The 26,416-nt window shown below is 41.4% G+C and overlaps 2 protein-coding genes across 3 annotated transcripts; one reads left to right on the top strand and one right to left on the bottom strand.

Annotated features, from left to right (window-relative positions):
• Window positions 1–135: 135 nt before the first annotated feature.
• On the bottom strand, window positions 136–23,937 carry aars1 (alanyl-tRNA synthetase 1). The gene is made up of 20 exons (XM_085280536.1): window positions 23,782–23,937; window positions 21,246–21,401; window positions 20,880–21,068; window positions 20,105–20,250; window positions 16,899–17,090; window positions 11,932–12,076; window positions 11,511–11,656; window positions 11,272–11,380; window positions 10,554–10,704; window positions 9,708–9,832; window positions 8,118–8,262; window positions 7,855–8,033; window positions 7,025–7,138; window positions 6,682–6,888; window positions 6,394–6,578; window positions 2,767–2,875; window positions 2,201–2,314; window positions 1,870–2,076; window positions 1,348–1,461; window positions 136–1,253 (listed from the first exon to the last, which is right to left on the bottom strand). The coding sequence occupies exons 2-20, from the start codon at window positions 21,387–21,389 to the stop codon at window positions 1,074–1,076; spliced, it is 2,901 nt and encodes a 966-aa protein (XP_085136662.1). The 5' UTR covers window positions 21,390–21,401; window positions 23,782–23,937; the 3' UTR covers window positions 136–1,073.
• A 68-nt stretch (window positions 23,938–24,005) lies between these two features.
• exosc6 (exosome component 6) lies at window positions 24,006–26,350 on the top strand. 2 transcript variants are annotated; one of them, XM_085280538.1, is made up of 3 exons: window positions 24,006–24,092; window positions 24,368–24,693; window positions 25,674–26,350. In XM_085280538.1, the coding sequence occupies exons 2-3, from the start codon at window positions 24,416–24,418 to the stop codon at window positions 26,218–26,220; spliced, it is 825 nt and encodes a 274-aa protein (XP_085136664.1). In that variant the 5' UTR covers window positions 24,006–24,092; window positions 24,368–24,415; the 3' UTR covers window positions 26,221–26,350. The 2 variants fall into 2 exon arrangements, with proteins under 2 accessions (XP_085136664.1, XP_085136663.1); XM_085280537.1 differs by lacking the exon at window positions 24,006–24,092 and having other exon boundaries at window positions 24,335–24,693.
• The last annotated feature ends 66 nt before the right edge of the window (window positions 26,351–26,416 follow it).

The raw sequence follows: 26,416 nt of genomic DNA, 5'->3' as shown, positions 1-26,416 counted from the left end.
GGAAGCTACAGCCATCTTTTACGTACAGTTTATGAACAGTGCTTGGAGTTTAGATCAATCTCAAATCCATAACAGTCCATCTGAAATGAATAACCCAAAGTTCATCACAGATCTACCAGGAATGACACAGACATGTGGCATTTGTCAGCTGTATTTATTCCATCCCATAGCGTGACATTTCAGTGACAGGAAGCAGATACAATAACAAAACTTTCTGCATTTAATTAATCAATATTAAATGTCAGCAGCATGAAATTGCAAAGATTGGTTACTAGAAATGTTCGTGATCATTTTACAGTTAGTGAATTCTTAATTTACTAAATTAAACCCATTATTTTATTACATGTCAGAAAATGGCTTGTTATTTGAAGACTATAATACAGCTACTGCATGTACTGTACAACTTAAGTCCAGCTAATCACAGGAGAGCACACAGGCTTTTGTCATACACATGGACGGAGCCAAACTGCTTTCTGCCAATAAAGGATAAACATTATTTATACTGTGTCCAAGCTGGGTCAACTTTACTGTTATTCCTGAGCCCAAGTGGTACAGGAAGCCAAAAGAAGGACAAAGTGCCTTGGGGGCTTGTTTCTAAACAAACAGGACTACAGTGAGATGAAACTAAACATGGAGGCAGGATGGTGGTATGTCGAAAGCCCACTTTGTGCTCCAAGGTGGGAATTTTTTGTCAATTTATCTGAGCTGCACAGTACTTGTAGGAGGCTACATCAAATGTATGTCCCTTTTCTTTTCCTCTGCATGCAAAAATGAGTTGGAAACAGGAAAGTAGAAATCATCTGCCATCCTCCAGTTATGAGTGGATCTTATGTGTTCAAGTTATTCCCAGAGAGACGAGTTTTAACAGGGCAAAGCAGAAAGTAAAGACGAGTGGCTCATTTATTGCTGGCTGAGCATCAGTGGTTGAGTTTTGCTAGTTTTCCAGCCTTTCTAAGTCTAAAAGAGGAGAGGAAAACGAAGACAGGATGTTTGAAGATTTCAGACTAATTTCCACTTCACTCCCCGATATGTTTGTAACCGCACCTCCCACACAGACCCCACCCTCGCGCCTCTTAGTTCTCCCCCAGTTTGAGCCGTGCAAACTCGTTGGCCATCTGGAGCGCCTCCTGCAGGCACTGTGTGTTCCTGCCCGTGGCCTGTGCAGACATGTCTTTGCCGCCTCCCTTGCCGTCCAGCAGGGGACACAGCTCCTGAACCCATTGGCTGGCCTTCAGGCCACGGTTAGCCACATCCTGCAGAGAAGAAAGGTGGAGGGTGGAAAGCGGAGGGTTAAATTCATGGAAAATGCTCAGAGCAAGGCTTCTAGCATATGTCACTGAACGATACCTGTGGGACTTGACACAAACAGGTGATCTTGCCAGCATCTGGATCTACAGTGAAGAGCATCGCAGCTGTCTGAGGGGACTGCGACTTCAGCAGCTTCAGTGACTCATTCAGAGCCTGAGAGAGGAAGAAGGAAAGAGGGATGTAAAGAGGGGTAAAAGGAAGTAGGAAGAGAAGAATAAAAAACATCTCCTAATCAGCACTATTGATGTCTCAAGGTCACAACTAATGGGCCACAGAGCTGATTTAGTCCCGTGGCAATAACACAGTGAGATAAGCTAAGTGAGCCTGAGAAAATGTGCAGAGATAAAGTGAATTTTAATACTGTTTGCACTCCTAATTTATTTCTGTACAGGATGCTGATGAAGTCTCGGGGACTGGATTATAAATTTGCTCTCTCTTTATGCTCTGTATATCCAACAAGGACATGGTTCTTTTATGGAATAACACGTAAAGAGATTTATAAGAATTCTGCTACTGATTTTTAGACTTGCCTTCCCAAAAATATTCTGTCTTGACTCTCACCTTTGCTGAGGCTCCAGTCTCCATCTCCATGATGAGCAGCGGCTGGTTTGGGTTGCTTTCAATCACCTCCTTCGTCTTCTCCAGAACCCTCTTCTGGATGTCAGCCTTGTAGTTGCGGTCCAAGTCATCCATGGTCTTTTTCAGGCCCTTCAGGGTTTCCCTCATCTCATCCTTTTGCCACTGAGAGATTACAGCGGTGCCTATCGACTGCAGAGGAGACGGAAATGTTACCACAGTGCAATTTGCAATTTTTTCACAATTTTTTCACAATTTTTTCACAATTTTTTTTATTTGCCTCAGAACGTCTCTCTAAACCAAACATCCCATTTACCTCAGTCATGTCAGCAATCTCTTTCTGTATGTCCTTGTTTGGGCTTGTCTGCTGCTTCACCTTGTCTCCGAGGACAGACAGAGACTGGCGCAGGGCATCGGCTTTCCTTTGAGCCTGATGGATATGCGACACAGCAGAGTGAGGCAGGGGCAAAGATCAAAAAGGGCAAAGAAACACGAGGAGGAAGAATGAGAAGAGAAGACGACGACTGGTGGAAAAGATGAAAGACTAATTGTCTAAAAATAGTAAATTTGTCCTGTGGGCCTGAAGAGAGAGGGGTGCTACATTCTTCTTTCTACTACAGTGTTCACCCCAACATTCATTCAAGTTTCATCACAGAAACCCAAAGGTCGCTTTGTCTGGGACAAATTTTCCTTTAATCAGTCGTGTTTGTAGTTACCAGTGTGAACATTTCACCATCAAGACACGCCCGCCCCTCTGTGGGGCTACCGTCTTTAAAATGTTGTCTAAACCCTTCTCTGTATGTGGGGGTGGAAGTGAGTACATGAGTGTAACGCTTTGAGCGAGTACATCAGTAAGTGTAAGCTGTGTGTGTGTGTCCTGACCTTCTGGGCCTCTGTTCCTGTCACTGCAACGATGCGGCGGATGCCCTTAGCGATGGCCTCCTCTGAGACGATGACGAACGGCGCGGCGTGACCCGAGTTCTGCAGATGGCTGTGGATAACAGAAAAGAAAAACGTTACACAACTGCGGGAGGCAGATGAGAAGTAGGAGAGGGGCGAGCAGGAGCAAAGGATGAGGAGCAGAGGGAGAGGAAAACATTACCAAACAACAGCAGCAGGAATGAGAGGCTCTTTGAAGTGGCTGCAGATTAAAACAACATCAAAGACAGCATCAAGAAGCACACCAACAGTTTACTGAAACCTGAAGCAGCTTGAGATGGAAGGATGTGCAATTAAAACCAAAAAAAGAAGATAGAATGGGCTTAATGCAAATGTCTTTTGCGGTGCTTAAAATCTGAACCGACCCTCGCAGCCTTTGCATCAAATGTAGCTCGGAATATTGGCTCCTGCAGCACAAAATGGCATAAAAAGCCAGGCTATAACACAACGTGTGAAAGAGCGGAGATGTCTGGGCATTCAGGTGAATTTTACAGCCAGGAGCAGACACTGTACGAGTCAGTGGAGCAAGTCTAATCAGTGGATTGAGCTTGACGAAATGTTCCAGGCCTCTGTCTGCACAGGGACACGCTCGTCTCACCATAAAGATGCACAAATCCAATTAACGCTTTCCACTTTACACACCGCCCCTGGGCTGGTCTGAAAACTATCGGCCCAATGCAAATGCGCTTATTTGGACTTTTGTACACTGATGTGTTCATGCTGCACACTTGATTCCACTCAGGGCGCACACACAGTAATGGCACGGCAAACACACTTGAATCAATGCAGCATATCAAATTAAGAAAAATGTTAGCATGCTTGGATTTTTCATCTTGCCACATGTTGTCGTTCTGCTCATTTTTCCCCCCGTGCATTTTCCCAAACATCACTAACATCTGTGAAATACACTGTTAAACAAATAGGCATTGTCACCATTCATTATCACAACATGATAATGAATGAAGCAGCTCTCCAAACTAAAGGAGTGAAGCTGAGAAAAACTGGTTTGAGGTTTTTAGGCAAACACTAACAGAAGGCCATTTTCTCTGTTTGAGAAACTGTTGAGAAACTGACAATTAGAGTCCATTATTCATGGGGAACGGCTGCAACTGATTTAAATCACAGACAAGAAACCCATCAATAACATAGTTAGCGATAGAACCTGAGATCCAGCACCAAACTGTACAATCTGAGGTTGAAGGGTCCAAGCCATAAACCGTATATTAAACACAGCTATACAGTGGGGCAAAAAAGTATTTAGTCAGCCACCGATTGTGCAAGTTCCCCCACTTAAAATGATGACAGAGGTCAGTAATTTGCACCAGAGGTACACTTCAACTGTGAGAGACAGAATGTGAAAAAAAAAAATCCATGAATCCACATGGTAGGATTTGTAAAGAATTTATTCGTAAATTAGGGTGGAAAATAAGTATTTGGTCACCTCAAACAAGGAAAATCTCTGGCTCTCACAGACCTGTAACGTCTCCTGTAAGAAGCTTTTCTGTCCCCCACTCGTTACCTGTATGAATGGCACCTGTTTGAACTCATCATCTGTATAAAAGACACCTGTCCACAGCCTCAAACAGTCAGACTCCAAACTCCGCCATGGCCAAGACCAAAGAGCTTTCGAAGGACACCAGGAAAAGTATTGTAGACCTGCACCAGACTGGGAAGAGTGAATCTATAATAGGGAAGCAGCTTGGTGTGGAAAAAATCTACTGTAGGAGCAATCATCAGAAAATGGAAGACATACAAGACCACTGATAATCTCCCTCGATCTGGGGCTCCACGCAAGATCTCATCCCGTGGGGTCAAAATGATCATGAGAACGGTGAGCAAAGATCCCAGAACCACACGGGGGGACCTGGTGAATGACCTGCAGAGAGCTGGGACCAAAGTAACAAAGGTCACCATCAGTAACACACTACAACGGCAGGGAATCAAATCCCGCAGTGCCAGACGTGTTCCGCTGCTGAAGCCAGTGCATGTCCAGGCCCGTCTGAAGTTTGCCAGAGAGCACATGGATGATACAGCAGAGGATTGGGAGAATGTCATGTGGTCAGATGAAACCAAAGTAGAACTTTTTGGTATAAACTCAACTCGTCGTGTTTGGAGGAAGAAGAATACTGAGTTGCATCCCAAGAACACCATACCTACTGTGAAGCATGGGGGTGGAAACATCATGCTATGGGGCTGTTTTTCTGCCAAGGGGACAGGACGACTGATCCGTGTTAAGGACAGAATGAATGGGGCCATGTATCGTGAGATTTTGAGCCAAAACCTCCTTCCATCAGTGAGAACTTTGAAGATGAAACGAGGCTGGGTCTTCCAACATGACAATGATCCAAAACACACCGCCCGGGCAACAAAGGAGTGGCTCCGTAAGAAGCATTTGAAAGTCCTGGAGTGGCCTAGCCAGTCTCCAGACCTCAACCCCATAGAAAATCTGTGGTGGGAGTTGAAAGTCCGTGTTGCTCGGCGACAGCCCCAAAACATCACTGCTCTCGAGAAGATCTGCATGGAGGAATGGGCCAAAATACCAGCTACTGTGTGTGCAAACCTGGTAAAGACCTATAGTAAACGTTTGACCTCTGTTATTGCCAACAAAGGTTATGTTACAAAGTATTGAGTTGTATTTTTGTTATTGACCAAATACTTATTTTCCACCCTGATTTACGAATAAATTCTTTACAAATCCTACCATGTGGATTCATGGATTTATTTTTTTCACATTCTGTCTCTCACAGTTGAAGTGTACCTCTGGTGCAAATTACTGACCTCTGTCATCATTTTAAGTGGGGGAACTTGCACAATCGGTGGCTGACTAAATACTTTTTTGCCCCACTGTAGCTATTACTCTATCTACCACTGGAGTTCACATTTTGAAGTCTAAACATTAGTGTGTTGGTCCCTACCATAGCAAGCTTAGCGAGCTTCTTTTTCTTTTTTCTTTTTTTTAAAGAATGGGGGACAACGCACAGATACAGATACCCTGCTAATAACAGGCATAAAAAATAATACTATAATTATAACTTGTTGGAAGACTGTACCACAAAAAACAGCCATATTATTTTTCATATAGATCCATTATCAGAAACGCAGTCTTCAGTTCAGCTCAGGCTGAAGCCTAGTAGGTACAGCTGTCTCTGCTGACACAGTTGCCCCTAAATGTAAGACTTAAAATCCAAATGGTTGAATAATAAAAGAAAAACAAAATAATACTGAAAAAAAATCTGATGAATTTAAACAATTGGCTCAAATTAAGCACTTTAATACATAAGTCTAAAGGGTGTTTGACATATCCACACCGCTAACTCGAAATTTCAAGTTACTTTTCTCGAAACGTATTAACTCGAAATTTTGAGAAAATAATTCAAAATTTCGAGAAAGAGTTACTTTTTTTTAGTGGTGGAAACGGGCTTCCTTAGACCCATCACATATAAAAACTTTTTGTTAAGAGGAAACCACGCTGAGTTGACCCAACAACGTTAACAGCCATGTGGTTGATTTGCATTCCCCGTCAAGTGTGAGCAGAAATGCACAAAGACTGAAAACAAGTGTCATACTCACGTTCCACCACAAAACTCGATGGAGGTGAGGGAGCCAGCAGCACTGTTGGGGTCGGCCAGCAGTTCTGGGACAGGAATGCCAACAGACACGACACGGACCGGGTCGGGGTATGTCTCATCGAATACAGCGCGCAGACCCTGAATCGCTTTGGCTTCTGCGAGGGTTGCTTCCATTGCGTACACAGGCTGGAAAGTTCAAATCCAATATTAATATTAAATAAAAGTCTGTGAGGATCAACATTTTTTTCTCTTCAAAAAACTGGCTGGTGATTTCACTCCATCCACTGACCTTAGCATCTTTTATCATGGTACAAGCGATCTCCTCAGTCCGGTGGATCTCATCCGTGCTGAGAGCACCTTTAGCAGTGAAGTCAAAGCGCAGGCGATCGGGGGCAACCAGGGAGCCCCTCTGGTCTGCCTCCCCTAGCACCCCACGCAGGGCAAAGTTCAAGATGTGTGTGGCAGTGTGGTTGCTCATGATGGGTCTACGGCGAGCCTGGAAAGTGTGTGTGGATAGATAAAGCTCTACATAAAGCTCAACCTACCTAGAATCTCTTTTACTTAGCTGGCTTTTTTTTGTTTGTTTGTTTGTTTTTAAAAAATAGGGTCAATATCCCGGTTTCAATTCTCACCTCATCTACGTGTAAGGTGACACGGTCTCCAACTTTCAGTGTGCCATAGACTGTACCCACATGGAGAACGTAACCTCCTCGAACCTGCGTATTCTTCACCGAGAACTCCATGCGCTGCAAAAAGCAGAAGAGTACATTCAAACAAAAGTTTTCATAGGCAAAAAGAAAAACTGAAGGCAGTCTGATGGTTTGTGTGTCTATGAGATTAAATATTTTGGAGAACATGATGACTTAATAAGTTAAAAGCTCTTTATAGAAAGTTCCCACATTCTCAGCAAATATGAGAATTACGAGAAGAATACATAAAGACATACAAAAGAAATGAAGTGCTAGCATTTGAATGGACCCCCCCCCCCCCCACAGATGTTCTGCTAAAACTGATATGAATGTTTTCATGCCATTCAAGTTCTCAGTTATGGACGAGAGACAAGAACAATTTATTATCTTTTGTCCATTCTTCTGTAAGAACTATGATAATTCATTTCGCAGGCTTTTTCGCCAAGCAGATGGGCTGTTTGCTCACGGCCATGATTTCCAGCAGCTATCAGATCCAGAAGTGCTAATTGAACAAATGTGTTAGCTCTGAAGATAGACTGTGCAATTCTCATCCGCCCAGTTAAAAGTTGACAAAAGGTAAAGCTCGATTTCTCTGTACCTGCAATGTGTTCGGGAGGAAAAACAAACTCCAACTGTGACAATTACCCTAATGAAGGGAAACTATCAAAGCTCTTTTTTACAACGCAAACAGGATTAACAGAGCTCATTACAGAAGTGTAAAAAGCACATGAACCTAGGTGTTGTTTCCCTCAATTTATTTTTATTGCACTTACATCCTCTGTACTGTCATCCTCTCTGAGCATGTAGCCTTCATCAAACGTCTGTCCACCCTGCTCTGCGTAGAAGGACGTCTGGTCCAGCACCACGCCGCACTCCTGACCCGTGGTCACCTCATCGCAGAAGGCGCGGTCGTGACGGAGGGCAAGCACTGTAGCTGAGGTTTGCTGGAACTCTGGGTACAATAATAGGATACAGATCAGTTGACTTTAAAAGGTAAATGGACTTGTTATATAGTGCTTTTCTATGCATCACTTACGGTAGTTGCCGTTTTCATCTGAGGTATAATTGTATTTGGGAGAGTCATCTGTGGCGGGTATCTGCTTGTTTCTCAGCTCTTCGATGGCGTAGATGTCCAACATGATGTGGTCCTCATCTCCCGCGCCCTTACCCTGGGACTTCAACTACACACACACAAACACAGACTTATGCTCAGTCATAACCCCCAAAATACAGAAACATTTACAATTAAAATGTTACATAATTACAGAATGACTGATAGCAAAGACAATCACAATTTGCCTGGTATAATCATTCAATAAAGATTAGACATTTGTTAAATAATGACTGTGCAAGATTGTGCATAATTCATGCATTCAATCAGTTCCCAGAACTGTAGCAGATATGAGTTAAATTCCTGTACATTTACATCAATATCTAATAATTTTAAGCGTTCTACATTTATATCAGTGTGGAAGATGGAGTGACTTTGCGGGAGTGCTACAGAGATGGCACAAAATCAGACTCAAGCAGCACTTTCAGAGTTCTCTTTCCTTTTCTTTACAAGATTATAAGCTCTCTCACTTTCTTACAGACAGGTTTCAAAGATGCATATGTTGATTTCTAGCCAACATAAATGTTAATCAACTCAGAAAAACAAAAGGAAACAGCAACAAGTGAGGGGACAGCCACAAGACAAATTTCAGGTAAACTGGCTCAGACTGCATCCATTGCTTAAGCACATAACAGTTAAATGAGCAATTGGATTTGTAAAACATGTAGTGCTTTAGTGCAGAATGGATGCAGCTCAGTAAGATGAGGGGAAAAGAATAAAGGGAGAAGAAATTACAGCCATGACGAAGCAAAATCTGGGGGAAAGAGAGGACAATGCAGTATAGTTGTAGAAACCCAGAAGTGTAGAAATCCCACTTATGAGATATTTTGCAAGTTTCTTTTTCTGTATATTTATTCAATTCAGTTTTATTTATTTAGCACCAATTCACAACAACAGTTGCCTCAAGGCACTTTATATTGCAATGTAATGAGATATTTTCTGGATAATGCAAGTTTCACATGTTAAAGACCACTGAGAACATTTGAAGTTTGCAATGTTCCTAAATTTGTTCTCCTTCTTCAAGACACACTTGAATAATAAATAAGTACTTATGTGATACTATTTCTTTAAAACGCTGAGAAAAACTGGTTTGAGGCTTCACATGTGTATCTAATAAACTGGTAACTCTATATAAGGTTAAGGAGATATTGTAGAGTGATTGTGTTCTGTGTGAAACTCTCCCAAGTGGGAATGAGGAGAATTGCAGTATTGGTATGAGACTCGTACAAAATCGATGAAATGTGTGGGATAGAAATCAGAGGTTGCAGTTTTACGGAAAGCAAATCAATCTTTTGGCTTAATCAAACAACAAGGGATTCACACCGGGCTGTAAAGTAAATGTAGGCTTATTTAAACAGCAGGTGCATGACTCCTGATTCTGACTTACAGTGCAGTACTGGAGAATGCTGACACAAAGCAAAACAGTGCACCCATAGGAGTGGCACAGTAGGGTAGTTAGCGAGACTCAGTAGAGTCAGGACGGTCAAGGCCATTTTCAAACAATCATCTGCTCACCTGTGCAGCCTTCTTCTCCTCCTCGAAGCCAGCCAGGTCAACCTCCATGCCTTTCTCCTCAGCAATAAGGGAGGTGAGGTCCAGAGGGAAACCGTATGTGTCATACAGCAACCATGCTGTGTCACCTGTGTGCACGGAGAGAGGGAGAAAAGATAGAAGTGTGAGTGTCTGAAACAACACTGCTTAAACACTTATGTCCTTGAGTCAGACAATAAAAAAAAATATTGATGGACTGGAGGCATTGTTTGGATAAGTAAAAGCATGAAAAGAACAAATAAACTGCTTTGTAGCAGCTTATGTTTGCAGGGTGCAGTAATGATTTGGACACACTTTGTGACAATGAAGAAATATTAGTTTGCCTGAGGTATACAACTTTTGAAAAAATCCATTACAGTGTACACCAACAACCCTGGAGGGTTACGTTTATAAGCAAAGCTGAATGTGCATCAATTTTTATGTCGCTTGAATTTATAGTGTGAAACATCAACTGATGAATTTTTAGCTTTTCAAACTAATTCCTTCCCTTTAGTGAGTATTTTTGTACTGATCTGAGAAGCTCTGAGGCATTGAGAATGACAATCAGACAAAAAGATGAAGGGAGAGACTGAACCATAATGCCAACAAATTCTGATGGGATTAAAAGCGGGAAAACAAAGCAACTGAAGGAGGGAAGAAATGACAGAAAAATTAGCCAAGAAAAGAAGAAGTCATGTGGGTGGTGAAGACAGATGAAAGGTGAAGAAAGGATAAAATGACGAGGATAATTCAGGGAGGATGTAACAAAAACAGAGCAGTGAACTTCTCAAAAGAAAGTTACACACATTACACTAAACACCGCACTCTCACCTGGGATTGTCTTTGTGTCAGCCAGACTCATTATCTTCCTATCCAGGATACGGCGCCCTCTGCTGAGGGTTTTAAGGAACTGCACCTCTTCCTCGTTAATAATATCCTTCACCATTTCTGGGTCTTTCTTCAACTCTGGGAATGCTTCACCCTGGAAAATGCAGTCAAAGTAGACAGATGGAGATGTAGACAGAGAGGGGGGAAGAAAGAAAGAAACGGAAAAGGAGGAGTAAAAAAAAAAAAAAAGAGACACATCATTTAGAGTTTATTAAGTGTTATATATTAACTAATACTAAACACCAAGATTTTTTGAAACAGTCATGTTTTTTCACAACACTGAAAAATACAAAATACACACCTCACAATTAAGAATATATAAAACAAAATCTCATGTGAAATCTAATATTAATAATAAGGATGCTTCCTGCAGTGAATTCTATTCACTGCTGTCATCCAGTAAATGCAATTAAGCATTAAAAGAAAAATGGAATTAAACTAGTTTTGGTAGAAAAGAACAAATGTTTTTTTGGCTTCTAAAGTAGGAAATGCTTTTTAAAAACGCAAGAGGAAAACTGTCTTCAACATTAACCCAGTCACACTACAAGATCAGAGAATAAAACAGCTAAAAATTAACGTAACCCTCATGACAATAACCCAAACAACAGCAAGTTGTGTGTCTGTAATGCCTACGTGGACTACAAAGGAAAGAAAATCTCACCAGGGAATCGACCACTACATCCACGAGAGAGGCAAAGAAGCCTCTCTGAGCGCCCAGCTTCTCATGAGAATATCTGACCGCACGGCGCAGGATCCTCCTTAACACGTAGCTAAATATGGTGGAAACAACAAAATATTTTAATGATGTGTAAAAAAGGCTCCACAAAACTTTTCATTTGCAGCAATCATGTTACTTACTGTTAAGTCTGTTGAGTATTTAAACAATTAACAATGTCTTACCCTCTTCCTGTGTTGTCAGGCCGACCGCCATCTGATAAGGCGATGGTGATGGTGCGGGCGTGGTCAGCAAGCACACGGTAAGCCATGTCGATACCATCAGCGTCCTCAGCACCTACTTTTCCTGTGTAAGGTCGAGCACCCGTACCCTGAAATAGATCATATTCTTAATGTTAGATATGTGGGCCCCAAACGTCTTCCTCTAATGTAAATAAACACGTTGATAAATGCTGCTGTTAAGGCAACTTTGTGTGGATTCATACTACCAGATTAATTTATAGGAATAAGTTTTGATATTTTGATTCAGTAGCTATTACTATTTACTGGATCTTGCCCAATCTAATCATAATTTCTCTTTCATTGAACTGTCAAGTAAAGGATAGATCGTCTCTCTCTTTCGCACAAATCCTTGACACTTCTGTACCTTCTGAATGGCTTCAAAGTACGGTATGAAAAGGTCAGTGTCATAGTTGGACATCTTGTTCTGCAGTACAGACACAAGGCGCTCCAGACCCATCCCTGTGTCAATGCTCTTCTTAGGCAGCGGCTTCAGCTCCGTCTCGGACTCTCTGGAAACAACAGTTAAAAAACACAGATTCACTGATCAGTAAAAAGATTTAAGACCTCTTGGCAGTGCTGTTTTGTTATAGAGGTGCACACATGTTATTCTTAAAACATACATGTATATGTAATTTATATGCAACTATTGATCTTCTTATTTACCATTGTAGTTTGCAGTTTATAAAAAAATAAAAAAAGACTACTGCTACCCTGTATTTAATTTACGCTCTTCCATAAAAATAGGCCCACTGGTGAGAATTACTTTTATAAGAGAAAATAAATAAATTTTAAAAAAATCCGCGACAGTAAATTTCTTGGAATGCGTAAACAAAAGATTTAGTTTTAAGTGGTGTGGAAAGTGGGAGTGTGCATCTGATTTACTAGCTTGAACATTCTGTCCAAAACAGATAGAGGTGTGTCCAAATTCCAGCCCGTGTTCCTTGTATAGATTCATGTAAGGGTGTGCTGCTGCCACAAAGGTTCATTTTAGTTTATTTTTGTCACCTGCTGAACAAGTAACAAGGCTCAGGTGAATCTGAAACCCATTTAAGCACACGGCTGCTGTTGTGTTGATAATTACTGTCAGTGATAACTTTTCACTGTTGTTTGGTTCAAATATGGTGGGAAATTAGAGGTGGGGGAAAAAATCGATACAGCGTAGTATCGCGATATTTTGTTTGCTAATAATGTATCGATACAGGGACAGCAGATATCGATATTTTGTTCCAAAAACTTCCAGTCCACCAGATGGTACGGTTGAGCTTTTTCTCTAGTGAGGTCAGCAGAGGTTAGGTCAGCACATGGGAAAATAGATCAAACAAAGATGGAGGAAGAAAAAGAGATCAGGAAAGCGCCATCTGCGTTTAAATCAAATGTCTGGACGTACTTTGGATTTTTTAACAAGGATGGAACAAATGAGATGGATATGACACACGGGATTTGCAAGGTGTGTCGTATGAAAATAAAGTACTCTGGGAATACTACGAACATGAGGGCCCATCTTACACGGCACCATCCAAAAATAGCATTAACCGCGGACGGGAAAGCTAGCTCTGAATCAGCTCCACTGAAAAATCAACCAACGCTGGACACTCTTAGCTTAGCAAAGCTATCTCCCAATTCAGAGCGAGCTAAGAAAATAACACAATCTATCACGTACTTCATCTGCAAAGACCTGCGTCCTTACAACATTGTGGAAAACGAGGGCTTTTCTTACATGATCAAGACGCTGGAACCCAGGTATGTGATACCATCACGACGTTTTTTCGCGGACACAGCCGTACCCAATCTCTACATAGATGTGAAGCGTAAAGTTGAGGAAAGTTTGAGCACAGCAGAAAGGGTTGCATTAACTTGCGACGCATGGACCTCGCGGGCTGTGGATTCATATGTGACTATAACAGCGCATTATCTCACAGCGGACTGGCAACTGCTGTCTTACGTTCTCCAAACTCGAACATTACATGAAAGTCACACTGGAGCGAACATTGCAAATCTCCTGCAAAATGCAGCACAGGAATGGGGGATTGCCGACAAAAATCTGGTGGTTGTCACCGACAATGCTTCTAATATGACAATTGCCACTCAGCTAGCGGGATACCTGCATGTGAAGTGTTTCGCCCATACGCTCAATCTGGCATCACAACGAGCCTTAAACCTGCCTGCAGTAGCCAGGGTCTTGGGAAGAGTGCGGCGCATAACTGGGTTTTTCAATAGAAGCACAGTGGCAAACCACGCTCTGGAGCAAAAACAGAAAATGTTACAGCTCCCGACTCACAAGCTCAAGACCGACGTCTGCACGAGATGGAACAGTGCTTATGACATGCTCCAGCGTTTCCTTGAACAACAACCTGCGATTTGTGCAGCGCTGCTGTCTCCCGAAGTCAGAAAGAGTAGCACAGATATCTTTACTCTAAACGAGACGGATATTGGGAACACTGAAGAAATTGTCCGGGCCTTGAAGTCAATGCAAGTCGCGACTACTGTGATGTCTGAGGAAAAGAATCCTACTCTGTCTCTCGTAGCACCGCTGCTAGCACAGCTGTTGCACGACACCCAAGACAACATTGGTGACACAGCGCTGGTCAGAAACATCAAGCAAAGTATCAGTCAAGATCTTAAGAAGAGATATGCCAGCACAGTCGAGAGGAACACCCTCTACACAGCATCAGCTCTCGACCCACGCTTTAAAACCCTGCCGTTCCTGTCACTGGAGGAAAGACAGGAAACCTATGCCAGAGTGGTTGCTGAGGCTATAACCCTTCAGGTAAGCAAACATTCTGGTGTTATAATTTAAATAACTTACTTACAATATTAGTAGATCGGTGATATTTTTGTCATATTGGTAATATTCTATTTAACAATTAAATACATTAATTATAATTTGCTAACATATTACTGCATACTAAAAGATATGAAATATTTATTTTCTTCCTACAGGAAGTTTTCTACAGGAAGAAAAGAGGTAGCAGCCCATCTGTGAGCCAGAAGCCCATGAACATCATGAGAAACCTGACGAGACTGAACAAAATCTCAGACCCCCTCTCATACCAGCCAAGATGAGGAAGTCTTGTGGGTTAACAGACTTGCTTGGTCAGACTTATGGTGATGTTGGAGCCCCACCAAAATCATTATCTGCCACAGCTGAGGAGGAGGTGAAAAGATACCAGGAGGTCACGTCACTGGCACTCACAGAAGACCCACTAAGCTGGTGGAAATCCCATGAGGAAGTCTATCCTTTCCTGGCCACACTGGCAAAAAGATACCTTTGTATCCCAGGTACTAGTGTCTCGGCTGAAAGAGTCTTCTCAACCGCTGGAGACATCGTCACAGCAAAACGGAGCACTCTGACTTCAGAGCATGTTGATCAGCTCCTTTTTCTGAGCAAGAATGCTGACATTGCTTCACTGTCCAAATGTGTTTAACTTTAGGGCAGCAACAAACAGGACAGTTTACTTATTTTAATTTAAGAAATGTTTTATTTTATTTAAATTTAAAACTTTTTTATTTAATGTAAAATTATATTTTGTTTTAAGCTATAATTGTACCGGATAGTTACGTTCAGTTAAGTTGGTTACTAGACTGTTATACAAACCGTTCACTTTGTCAGCTGTGATGGCTGCACTTACAGCCACACAGTGGTAATATCACCATGTTAGTGTAGAGGCTTATAAGTAATATTGCATTCACATTTCTTTCTTTAAATATAGGAATTTATTTACAGAACAATAAATAACTGGTTTTGGTTTAGAATTCATTCACATATCCACATAACACTGCATTCTAAAATAAGTGCGCACATTTTAGTTTACACTGTTATGTATGATTAATCTTTTGTTTTCTGAGTTACCTTAGTTGCAGCTGTTCCAGTCCCTTGATTAAGGAGCCAAGAGGTGGAAAAGGGGCGGAGCGAGCTTTAAAGGAAGGCTACAAATTGGTTCACGCCATAACTCGGGACCATGGGGGGGAATTGGAGTTCATTATGTTTGGTTTAGTTAGGTTTTGTGTGTTTTACCCCTTTTCCTGTTTTTGTGGGCTGATCAGCCACTATTTAAGTTTCCCCTTTGTCTCGTTAAGTTAGGTCAGTTTGTTTGAGTTACCAGTTGTGTTGTCAACTTTGAGTAGAGTTTTGTTAGTTTGACCTCTTTTATGGGCCCAAGATTTTGATTCTTTTTGCATGAGTTAACCAATTATGTTTTTTGGGTTAAATAAAAAATCATTTTTTGGACTTTAACCTGTGCCTAAGTTTCCTTCACTGCTCGGTCCATCACATCAGCAATAAAACTGACTGACATGAGAGAAAGACTGAGTGTGAGACTTTATTATTAGATAAAATGAATATTGATAACGTTTACCTTTATGGACAAAATCTGCAGTAGAAAAAATATGTGATAAATCACAAAATATCGTATTGCAATACCCAGAATATTGCAAATATATATATTTATATTTTAAAAAAAAAAAAAAAAAAAAAAAAAAAAAAAAAAAAAATCGCAATAATATCGTATCGTGAGTTAAGTATTGTGATAATATCGTATCGTGGGGTGTATGGTGATTCCCACCTCTATGGGAAATACTACAAAACATCAGAATGAAAATGCCTACATACCACATGTACATGTGAATACAGTCTTTCCCTGTTTGTTCAGAACATGGAAATATATTAAGTTAATATAAGGTGCACCGAGCTTTTACAGGTCCCTGTATTCCAGCAGTTCCTCCAGTGCATTTCATTCTGCTTATACCTGTTATCAGTATTTCTAAATACCCCCCCCCCCCCCAAAAATGAGCTTTTATACACAGCAGAAGACATAAACGCATAACAAACATTACATTGTTGCAACAGGATCTAATTTCACTACTGGATCGATGTTGAGTGCAAGTTCAAAAGGCTGGGTGCTTAAGTTTTGTGAACACAGACTAGAAAAAGAACTTAACAACATATCATTTTTTTCTTTAGCTCACACCAAACGAGCACAACTATGGATGTGAAAGCAAACCCGAGCCCTGCTGGAACTGAGGACAAAGCAACACTATGGATTAGTGTAGCCCAGCAGCCTTGACAGGACTAATCCTGGAAGTCATTTTCAAAACACCACAAGGTGTAAACGAATGCAATGAACCAAGAAGATTTTACACTGCCTCATAAGGCATGAGAATAAATTACTCTTTTAACACAGCATGTGATGGTGTGTGAAAAAAAAATGTGTGAATTTAATGCAAAAGCATTATTCCTTCAATAAATTATTTTGCTTCATGGATGCAATCATCGATTCATAAAGTCCTCTTAGTAAGATCATTTTTCACTGTGTGTGTGTGTGAGTGTGTTACCTGTTGAACTGGATAAACACCAGGTTCCAGATCTCCAACACATCGGGATCATCCATGTTCACCAAGTGAGAGGCGTCTCGCCCTCCAATGCGGTCGTAGTGGATCTCACTGCAAGGGCCACAGGGGCCGGTATCTCCCATCTCCCAGAAGTTATCCTTCATACTGCCCGGCAGGATGCGAGCCTCATCCACGCTAAACCAAACAAAGAAACAGAGAGAGGCAGAAGTTGAATCAACTCCCTTAAGATGAGAAAGACTTTCATCATTAATTTAACATTCACATTAGGGCTGGGCCATATTATACCGTTCACGGTAATACCGGTATAATGTTAGGCAACGATAGGAAAATGAAATATCGCGATAGAATGGGAGTAAAACGCGCATGCGCAGTGCCTTTGTTTTCATACGCACATGGCCAATTGTTGAGTGAAACAGATGAACCAGAATTGGTTTGTAAAAATGGTGCAACTTCAGTGATGTGGAACTGATTTGGTGTTTGTCCGTCAGATACACGACAAAGCACATTTTTTGCAGAACATGCAAGCGGCCGTCGTTATTGTCGTATTTGTCGGACTAAGATGCTCTTAAATCTGGGAGTAATCTGGGTCCTAAACTCCGTATGCTTCAGGTCAAACAACACTGCAGCATCACTGAGCGTTAAAAACTGTCTAAATTCTTTCATCTTTAATAAAACGATCAGCATTGCTGCTTTACCAGGTGTAACTATAAAGTTTAACTTCCAGGCATCCATGAAAACAAAAGTTATTACATTTAACGGAGTTAGAAGTTAGCAGGAAGCTAGCGGAAGTTAGCTCGCTAGTTTTGCTAGTTACCTAAGCATGATATTGCATGTTCTGACTGAGAGATTTCTGAAAAAAATCAAACGTACAGCTCTGCTATCACTTCCAACATAAATGAAGACAGGAAACTAAACAGCAGTGACGTTTGTAGGGTTACTGAAGTTGGGCTAGCTGGTATATAATGATGTGCTACGTGATCGCTAGCGACACAGCTATATTAGCATAAGTGTTCGTCCTCCAGCTTCACTAACACTTTTCCACTTATAAAAGTTAACGTTAAGGTTCTTCATGGTTAGAGACAAATGCAATCGCATGGCAGGATGCTGTAAACGGACCAAACTTCAGTCAGGAGAACAACTGAGATAATCCATCCACAATACGAGGTTAGTCATTAATATACTGCAACATGGGAATAGAGCAGCTGCCAGAGAATTCAACATTAATGAATCAATGGTACAGAAGTGGAGGAAGCAAGAAGAATGAGTTTAATCAAGTTTGATTTATCTGACTGCTTTGTTTCGCTTAATGTGCCTTATAATCCTGTGCACCTTATGGTCCGAAAAATGCGTACTGCACACTGCAGTTTAATGTTGCAAAGCACCTCTTTTTAACTTCAGTGGATATTATACATGGTTATGCTCAGGATGTGTCAGCCCATTTCTACTGGAAATGCCTTTTGGTTAAACTTTCAGCAAGGAATTTGCATTTGCACTGTTACATTTTTATAAAGCTTTAATGTACATAAAAACCAGCTTCTTGTTTAAGTGAAAATAAATGGAAGGTTGTCTTTTTGCGCTAGTAATGTTGTGGAGTTGTATTTTGTCTCGCATCAATTATATCGTCGGTTATATCGTTATCGCAAATTTTCAAATATATATCGTGATAAATATTTTTGGCCATATCGCCCTGCTCTAATTCACATCATGCAAAAATGTTTTTCCTACAGACAAAATTCTGTCCTCTGATGAGGTTTTGGAATTTGACCAAAGGGAGATTACCAGGATTGTAATGCATACTTTTGAACTACTGTTTTGTTTTTTTATTTTAAGGTGTAGTATTAGGGCTGTGCGATATGACTAAAATCTCATATCTCGATATAAGACATCTATCATCCCGATAACGATATAAAATCACAAAAATTTAACATTTTCTGTGAATCTCGGGCAGCTCGACTTGCGTGAAGTGTTTCCAGCTGGGTGTATGTATGTATGTATGTATTAGGGGTGCAACAATACTCGTATCGATATTGAACCGTTCGATACAGTGCTTTCGGTTCGGTACGCATATGTATCGAACAATACAACATTTTTAATTTATTTTATCAACTTTTCTTCTGACGATGCTGTCTGTGTTGAGCGCTCAGTGGATCTGCGCTCGACAGTGCAGCCTAGGCGGAGTAGTCGAGCGCAGATTCACTGAGCGCAGGGAAAACTAGCGAGACAGAAGTTAAGCTCTCCTTGCAACATGGCAAATTGAACCTCTCCCACCCTCATTCAGATCTGGCGTTTGGAACTATTTTGGTTTTCATGTGACGCATGACCCTGAAGGTAAGCGGACAAGAGTAAAACAGTATGTTGGATGTGCCACGCAATGCTCAATTACATTGGTGGGAACTAGTGTGTTAGCGCAGTTTGCTCTTTAACATGTTGACGCTGTCCAGCCCCATGCACGGGGAGATCCGCGGTAGCTCGTTAACGGAGATTTGCCATGTTATGGCGTTAACATCATTTCAATGAGATTAACGCTGACAGCACTAGTGGGAACACAATGAATATGACTGCACATTTACGCCGACATCATCCGAGTGCAAAGACAAGTGGAAGCAGACAAAAACAACAAGCACGCATGCTACAAACTTTACCCGAGTCATTTAGACAGCCGTTAGCACATGATTCTCCTTATGGGGACCTGATATGTTTAATATGCTGCTGAGAATATAGCCCAGAAGAAGCATATAGTATAGCTTTTATTTTGGAAAGAGCCATTTCTCTGTAATAAACTCTCTTTTCCAAAGATGAGCGATTTCTCGATCAGATAGATTAATTTTTTTATTACTTTGTTGTTTCAGCAACATTCAATTTAAAAACTGTACTTTTGAGTTAAAATATATATTTATAATTTTAATAAATGACAAATTAAAAAAGCATGAACATTTTTTTTGTATCAAAAAAGTATCGAACCGAACCGTGAATTTTGTGTATCGTTGCACCCCTAGTATGTGTGTGTGTGTGTGTGTGTGTGTATATATATCAGATTATAGCTCATTTTGATTGTACAGAAATGTCGCTGCCTCTTTCTTGCCATTAAAAAGATTGGAAGTGCCTTAAACCTGCAAACTCGTTTCACTTTTTGTATCACAAGCTTTATTTATTTTTACATACAGTCAATGCTCCCAAGGCTCACTCACCCCAAGTCCATCCAGATCTGTTTGCACTCCAGGTCAGGCTCCAGGCCTGCATCCTCATTACCTCCAAAGTAGGTGACATACAGGCGCTCTAAAGCAATACCAAACTCCTGAGTCAGCAGCTCCAAGGCCATCTTACAGGCTAATTCCTGGAGAGCAAAAATGATGCAATAACAATTTAGAGCTGTTTAGGCAATGTCTTATCCACTAATAATGATAATGAATATGTCATTGTAATATAACAAGCAACATTGACAAAAAGGAGAGAACAGCCAGATTCTCACATAGATCAACTTTAACCACTTCAACCGAAAATATAAAAAGAATTAGATGAGCCCCAGGCTCATATGTTCAAGCATTTTTGTATTAGAATTATCTCCTTTTCTCTACTTACCTAAGATAATGACACTATGTATGTTTTTACTAGTGGACAATCCCCTCACTCTTATTTTGAAAGTGCCTTTTTCCTGTGCCTTTACAATGAGCTCATCAATGCTACAGAGCTGAACAGCTACTGCTAGCTGCTGTCCAAGGCAAAGAAGTTGGTAGAGTCACTTGAGAGGGAGCAGATTATATTGCCTAGTTATACATTTATCACAAAGTACTTGGCAAACAAAATGTTTGCAGAGGAGAAATTTATAAATGGTGAAAGGTCCTACAGCAATATGTGTGTGTGTGTACTCGAGCACTGTTCAACAAACAGGATTTAAATCTGTGGGACTAAAAATACAAGTAACAAAAAAGTGAAACTGATGTGAAGGATGAGAAAATGTAATACCTTAAAGTAGTCCCCAAAGGACCAGGAGCCCAGCATCTCAAAGAAGGTGTGGTGGTAGACATCTTTACCCACATCGTCCAGATCATTGTGTTTGCCTCCTGCACGAATACACTTCTGGGTGTTGGCAGCACGACGCAGCCTGGCCATGGGATGTGATGGATCAATAGTGTTGAGGAAGATGGGCTTGAACTAAAGAAAATGAGGTGCAAAAAAAAGAAAAATCTTGAGAAAAAAAAATGTTTGTTTTTTTTTCAAGAAAGTTTGCTAGATCTGATTTCCGAGCTTATTCTAAAAGTTGTGAATCAGTGGGAACATAAAGAAGAGCCATGGTGTAGGAAGCAGTGTTGGGAAAGACATTGTGTGTACCTGGTTCATGCCGGCATTGGCAAAAAGCAGCGTGGGGTCATCCAGGGGGATGGTAGATGAAGAGTGAACGTACGGGTGCTCATAGCGACAGAAAAAGTCAATGAACTTCTGGCGAATTTGAGCTGCATTCAAGGAGGAGTCCATTCTGAAGAAGCTCTGTGAACAAAATTACACACAGAGAAAAGAAACACTTTAGCTATCAAGCACATTTAGAATCAGAATCAGAATCAGAATGGGGTTTATTGCCAAATGTTGAGCAGGTTTACAACATTAGGAAATTGCTGCGGTGCTTCAGTGCAAACATGCTGTCATAAATAGCACTTAAATAGACATGGAAAAAAATAAAAGTAGGGATAAGAATTAAAAGTGCTACGTGGAAAGATATGTGCATGAGATATACATGAGATATATACATGAGAATAAGAATTAAGAGTGCTACGTTGAAAGATATATACATGAGTGCAGGTGGTGATCAGTGCCAAACATAGAATGATGCAGTGACACAGCGTAGGGTCATGTGTTAGTGGCGGGTACAGTCATATGGTTATTGTTCATGTGTCCAACAGCAGAGGGGAAGAAACTGTTCTTATGGCGAGAGGTTCTGGTGCGAATGGACCGGAGCCTCCTGCCTGAGGGGAGCAGGTCAAACAGACTGTATCCAGGGTGAGAAGGGTCAGCTGAGATCCGAGCTGCACGCCGCAGTGTCCTGGAGGTGTACAGGTCCTGCAAAGATGGGAGTCTGCAGCCAATCACCTTCTCAGCAGAGCGCACAACACGCTGCAGTCTCTGTTTGTCCCTGATAGTGGCTCCAGCGTACCACACGGTGATGGAGGAGGTGAGGATGGACTTAAAGAGGTCTTGTATGCAGCCAGTGATTTTTTTAAGTTAATTCTTGGTCCAATTAAATTTTTCCAGGTCACAGAAAGACGAATAATTTAACTCACAGAAACTGGTCCCATTTAGAGAGGTGGATGATTATTTGGTCTGAGTAACAGCAACTTTACTACTGAGTTATTAGAACACAATTAAGGCCTGCTCTTCCCTTTCAGGCAGTAGTCCCCTTAAGGGTACACTCTCAGTGCTCGTGCCCAAATACTAATTTAGCAAGTACAGAAGAGGTGTGTGTGTGTGTGTGTGTGTGTGTGTGTGTGTGTGTGTGTGTGTCACATCTTGGGTAAAGCTTTTTAAACAGCTGTTTAAAACACTGGCTTACCATCAATTAACAGCATCAGCAATTTCCCATGGGTTTCTCTTCCTGTCATGACTGCGCAACTAGCGAGAGCTCTGGCAAGGCTGGTGCATAAGGGGTTGTACAAACCACCTTGTTGTTTTCACCGTAAGAAGCAACAATTTTCTTTCATATTTTATATGCAAGTGCTGTACTTTGTTGGAAGCTGTTGGAGTAGCTCCTTTTTATGTACTAAAATGTCATTCAAGGCAATCCCATTTAATTAAAAAAAAAAAAAAGAATTATACATTTGTCAGTGCTTTTAAAGGCCGGTTAAAGAACTGTCCAGTGTTGGTCCGAAAATACATTTTTTTGTCCATAAAGTATCAAAACATTATGAAATTGTTTATCGGTCATTATAGTAATTGTGCATGTTTTGATTTTACCACTCCACACCAAAAGCTTAAAGTTAAGTCTGTTTGTAGGGTGTGGATGTTAACCTAGCTGCAGCTAATTGGCCTGACGCTCTTCTCATAAACAACAGCAGCTCAGGAATCCAGTGAGACAGGTGAGGCACACAATGCTGCGATCTTAAATATGAAGTCAGATGCAATTTTAGATAAGAATGGAAACAAAAGCAACTTACAATTGATTTGTAAGCACTTTGTGGATTTTTGGAGTACACATATTTCATTAAAATGTGATACCATATATAATTAAAAGGCAGCAGAGCTCAATTCCCAATGGTGAAAACTGACTGCCAAAGCAAACCTCAGCTGGTGTTTTCAGCTTTCTGGGTAACAAATAGCCCATGTCCCCGTCCTGACAACAAAGCATTTAGCGGGCAGACAGAGAAAGAAGAGACGTGGGAAGTATTAGCCCAGTGGTTTTGAGAAATAAATAATGGTCCATTTTCAAGACAAAATAAGGACATTTATAATCATAGAACAGGTAGACGGAGACCAGGTTGATGATAAATATTGGACCCATCTTTCAGGTTAGTAACAGGAACAGCCCTGTTCTCTGTCTCCATGGCACAAAATCAGTGAACTTAATCTCGCAAGCCTAACATAAACTTCCAGACCACACAAATTTGTGACAGTCATGTGATACAACATATTTCCTCTTAAAGTTCTACCAAAAACCGACAGTCTTCAATATAAGCTAGTCAGCTGACTATAATTGTTATTGTAGGCAGAGGCACTAGCTTGATCTGACGTTAGCAGGCTAATGTGTTAGCTAGTTAACTCAAGCTACCTCCCTGCGCTCATCCTGAGATAGACAGTTCGGCACACTGCTCTAATTGAAAGGCTATTCTGCTGAACAGTACAATAAAGATAACTTATTTAAACACATGAAAATACTCACAGAAGCCGCTATTCCCGCAGAATGAATCAGGTACTTCTCCTTCACTCCACGCTGCTCAAACTGAAGGAAAGCACAAGCAGCGGGCACGCCTACGACAGCCTCCAACTGGTCCGGCTACACAGAAAAGTCAAGAATTCTGGATTCTTATTGGACAAATCTACTGTCCTTCTTAACCGAGCCCGCCACGGCAGCGACACGAACCTCTCTGCTTTGGCTGATGCAACTTAAACGGTGTCAGCTCAGATTTTTGTTGTCGTTTTTAAATATGTTAGTTGATGTAGAGAAATGTGAGAAAAGTCCGCAAGCCCAATGTATGCCAGCTTTTGTTTTAAGTACTCTAACTTTTTAAACTAATGTTGTTATTTATCTATTTACATTTTTTTTAAAAGAAATGATTTTATTCTGTCCTTGATTAATAACATGTATCACTTTTTTGTGACTGTTATTTTATGGCATACGAACTGACTAGTAATAATGATGAAATATTGATGCATCCGTACGTACTCGATATTTCGCATTTCTGATGTAATATCCTTCAGTGTACGTATATTAGCGGAAGAATTTCTCCAGCATGCTATGTTTCTAGGGGAAGAGATTTCGTGCGGGACCGGTTGCTTGGTTCATTTACTTCAACATGCCGACTGACACCAAACGTGTTCGTGGTCCAGAAGTGTCTCAGAGCCCGTCTCTCTTTTCGTGCGATCCGGCGGCGGTTCTGCCCTCGAAGGGGCCCAGAGCGGACGGTCGGCGACGGGATCAGGTCGACGTGCGGCCCGTTTTCGTCCGCTGTGGCCTGGTGAGCCAAGCTAAAGGCTCCGCGTACTTGGAGGCTGGAAACACCAAGCTGATGTGCTGCGTTTACGGCCCCAGAGAAACAGACCGGAAGGATGAGACGAATATGAAATGTGGAAGGTATGGAGTTTGTTTGTTTAAATCTTTAAGCATATTGACTGTTCTAACAACACAACAAACAAAGAAATCGTTTTCTGCTGATTAAACTGTGAAGTCATAATAAAAATACAGCCTGCTGTGTCTTACATGGATAGCAGAATTTTTGGATTTTTTTATTATTTCCCCCACTGTTCTGAACTACACATGCGTGAAAACTAGTCTAAACTTTAATAAACCACATAAACAATTGAAATGCAACAGAATTTTAACTTTTGCCCAAAACAATTGCTGGAGACATTATTGACTTAATCCAAATGCAGCACTTTTTTGTTGTTGTTGGGGGGGTTTTTTTGGGTTTTTTTTTAAAGGGATTAAAACGCTTTTTGACATATCCATCCATTCGCTTCCGCTTATTCTTTTCAGGGTCGCGGGGGGCGCTGGAGCCTATCCCAGCTGTCATAGGGCGAGAGGCGGGGTACACCCTGGACAGGTCGCCAGTCTGTCGCAGGGCTAACACATAGGGACAGACAACCCTTCGCGCTCACATTCACTCGCACATTCACACCTAATGGCAATTTGGATTTTCCAATTAACCTATCCCCTCAAGCTGCATGTCTTTGGACGGTGGGAGGAAGCCGGAGTACCCGGAGGGAACCCACGCAAACACGGGGAGAACATGCAAACTCCACACAGAAAGACCCCGGCCTGATGTTGGAATTGAACTCAGGACCTTCTTGCTGTGCGGCAACAGTGCTAACCACCGTGCTGCCTTTTTGACATATCCATAAGTCATAAATGTGCACAAAGAGGCAACTCCTTGTGTTTGAAAAGAGTTTTTGTATTACTTCTCACTGTGAACTATTATTTAGTACCATAGTTAGTTTGAAAACTGAGCTTATGTGGGTATACCAATAAAGCATTCAGTTTGAAGTGGACACTGATATCTGTGACAGTTTAGAAAAAAAAAAGACTCAACCACAACTGTTTTTCTCTGTGTCCAGATTGACTACCGACATGCGCTTTGCTCCATTTTCCTGCCCGGAGAGGGGCTCCTGGATTCAGGGGAGTCAGGACAAGGACTTTTCCCTGATGTTACATGAGAGCCTGCAGCCTGCCATATGTCTCCACAAATACCCTCGCTCTCAGATCGAGGTCAACGTGATGGTTCTTGAGAACAGCGGTTCAGTTCTGGCCCATGCCGTCACATGCGCCTCTCTTGCGCTTGCAGATGCGGGGATCGAAATGTATGATCTGGTCCTCGGTTGCTCCATGCGCCAGGATGGCACCTCCTATGTGGTTGACCCCTCCTACATGGAGGAAAACTGCTGGAACTCGGTAAGCTGTGAGAACCAGGGTGGTCTGACTGTCGCATTCCTCCCAAGCCTGAACCAGATTTCTGGACTACAGTCTGATGGAGAAATTACTGAAGAGACTCTAACCGCTGGAGTGAGGACCTGCATTGAGGGATGCTATAAACTGTACCCAGTTATCCAGCATGCCCTGACAAAGGCTGTGCGCAAAGCTGCGCCATCACAATCAGAGAGCTGAGTGAACCACGAACTCCTCCGTTTATAGTCTTTCCTGTAGATCATTTCCAATCGTTACTAAAGAACTTGATCTATTTTTCCATGTGTGGTATTAGTTCATATATTAAAAGAAAAAATGAACTGAGACTCGCCTCTTTGCATTTCCTCATTAAATTATTTAACGGACTATATTTAATGTATATTCTTCCCAGGATTTG

The sequence above is a fragment of the Mchenga conophoros genome, linkage group LG7 (assembly GCF_057382185.1).
Source record: "Mchenga conophoros isolate Kocher_MC1m ecotype Shallow Benthic linkage group LG7, M_conophoros_male_GT1.1, whole genome shotgun sequence".
In the NCBI taxonomy this organism is placed as follows: domain Eukaryota; kingdom Metazoa; phylum Chordata; class Actinopteri; order Cichliformes; family Cichlidae; genus Mchenga; species Mchenga conophoros.
The sequence above is the reverse complement of the archived record's forward strand: the minus strand, read 5'-3'. Positions and strand labels throughout refer to the sequence as shown.

Excerpts from the sequence above, each read along its gene's own strand:
- aars1 (XM_085280536.1), bottom strand. The coding sequence starts at position 21,389 with ATGGACTCCTCCTTGAATGCAGCTCAAATTCGCCAGAAGTTCATTGAC. Across the intron at positions 11,657-11,931 it reads ACTTTGAAGCCATTCAGAAG|GGTACGGGTGCTCGACCTTA; the intron begins GTACAGAAGTGT and ends GATCTATTTCAG. Across the intron at positions 2,315-2,766 it reads CAGGAACAGAGGCCCAGAAG|GCTCAAAGGAAAGCCGATGC; the intron begins GTCAGGACACAC and ends CATATCCATCAG.
- exosc6 (XM_085280538.1), top strand. The coding sequence starts at position 24,416 with ATGCCGACTGACACCAAACGTGTTCGTGGTCCAGAAGTGTCTCAGAGC. Across the intron at positions 24,694-25,673 it reads ACGAATATGAAATGTGGAAG|ATTGACTACCGACATGCGCT; the intron begins GTATGGAGTTTG and ends CTCTGTGTCCAG.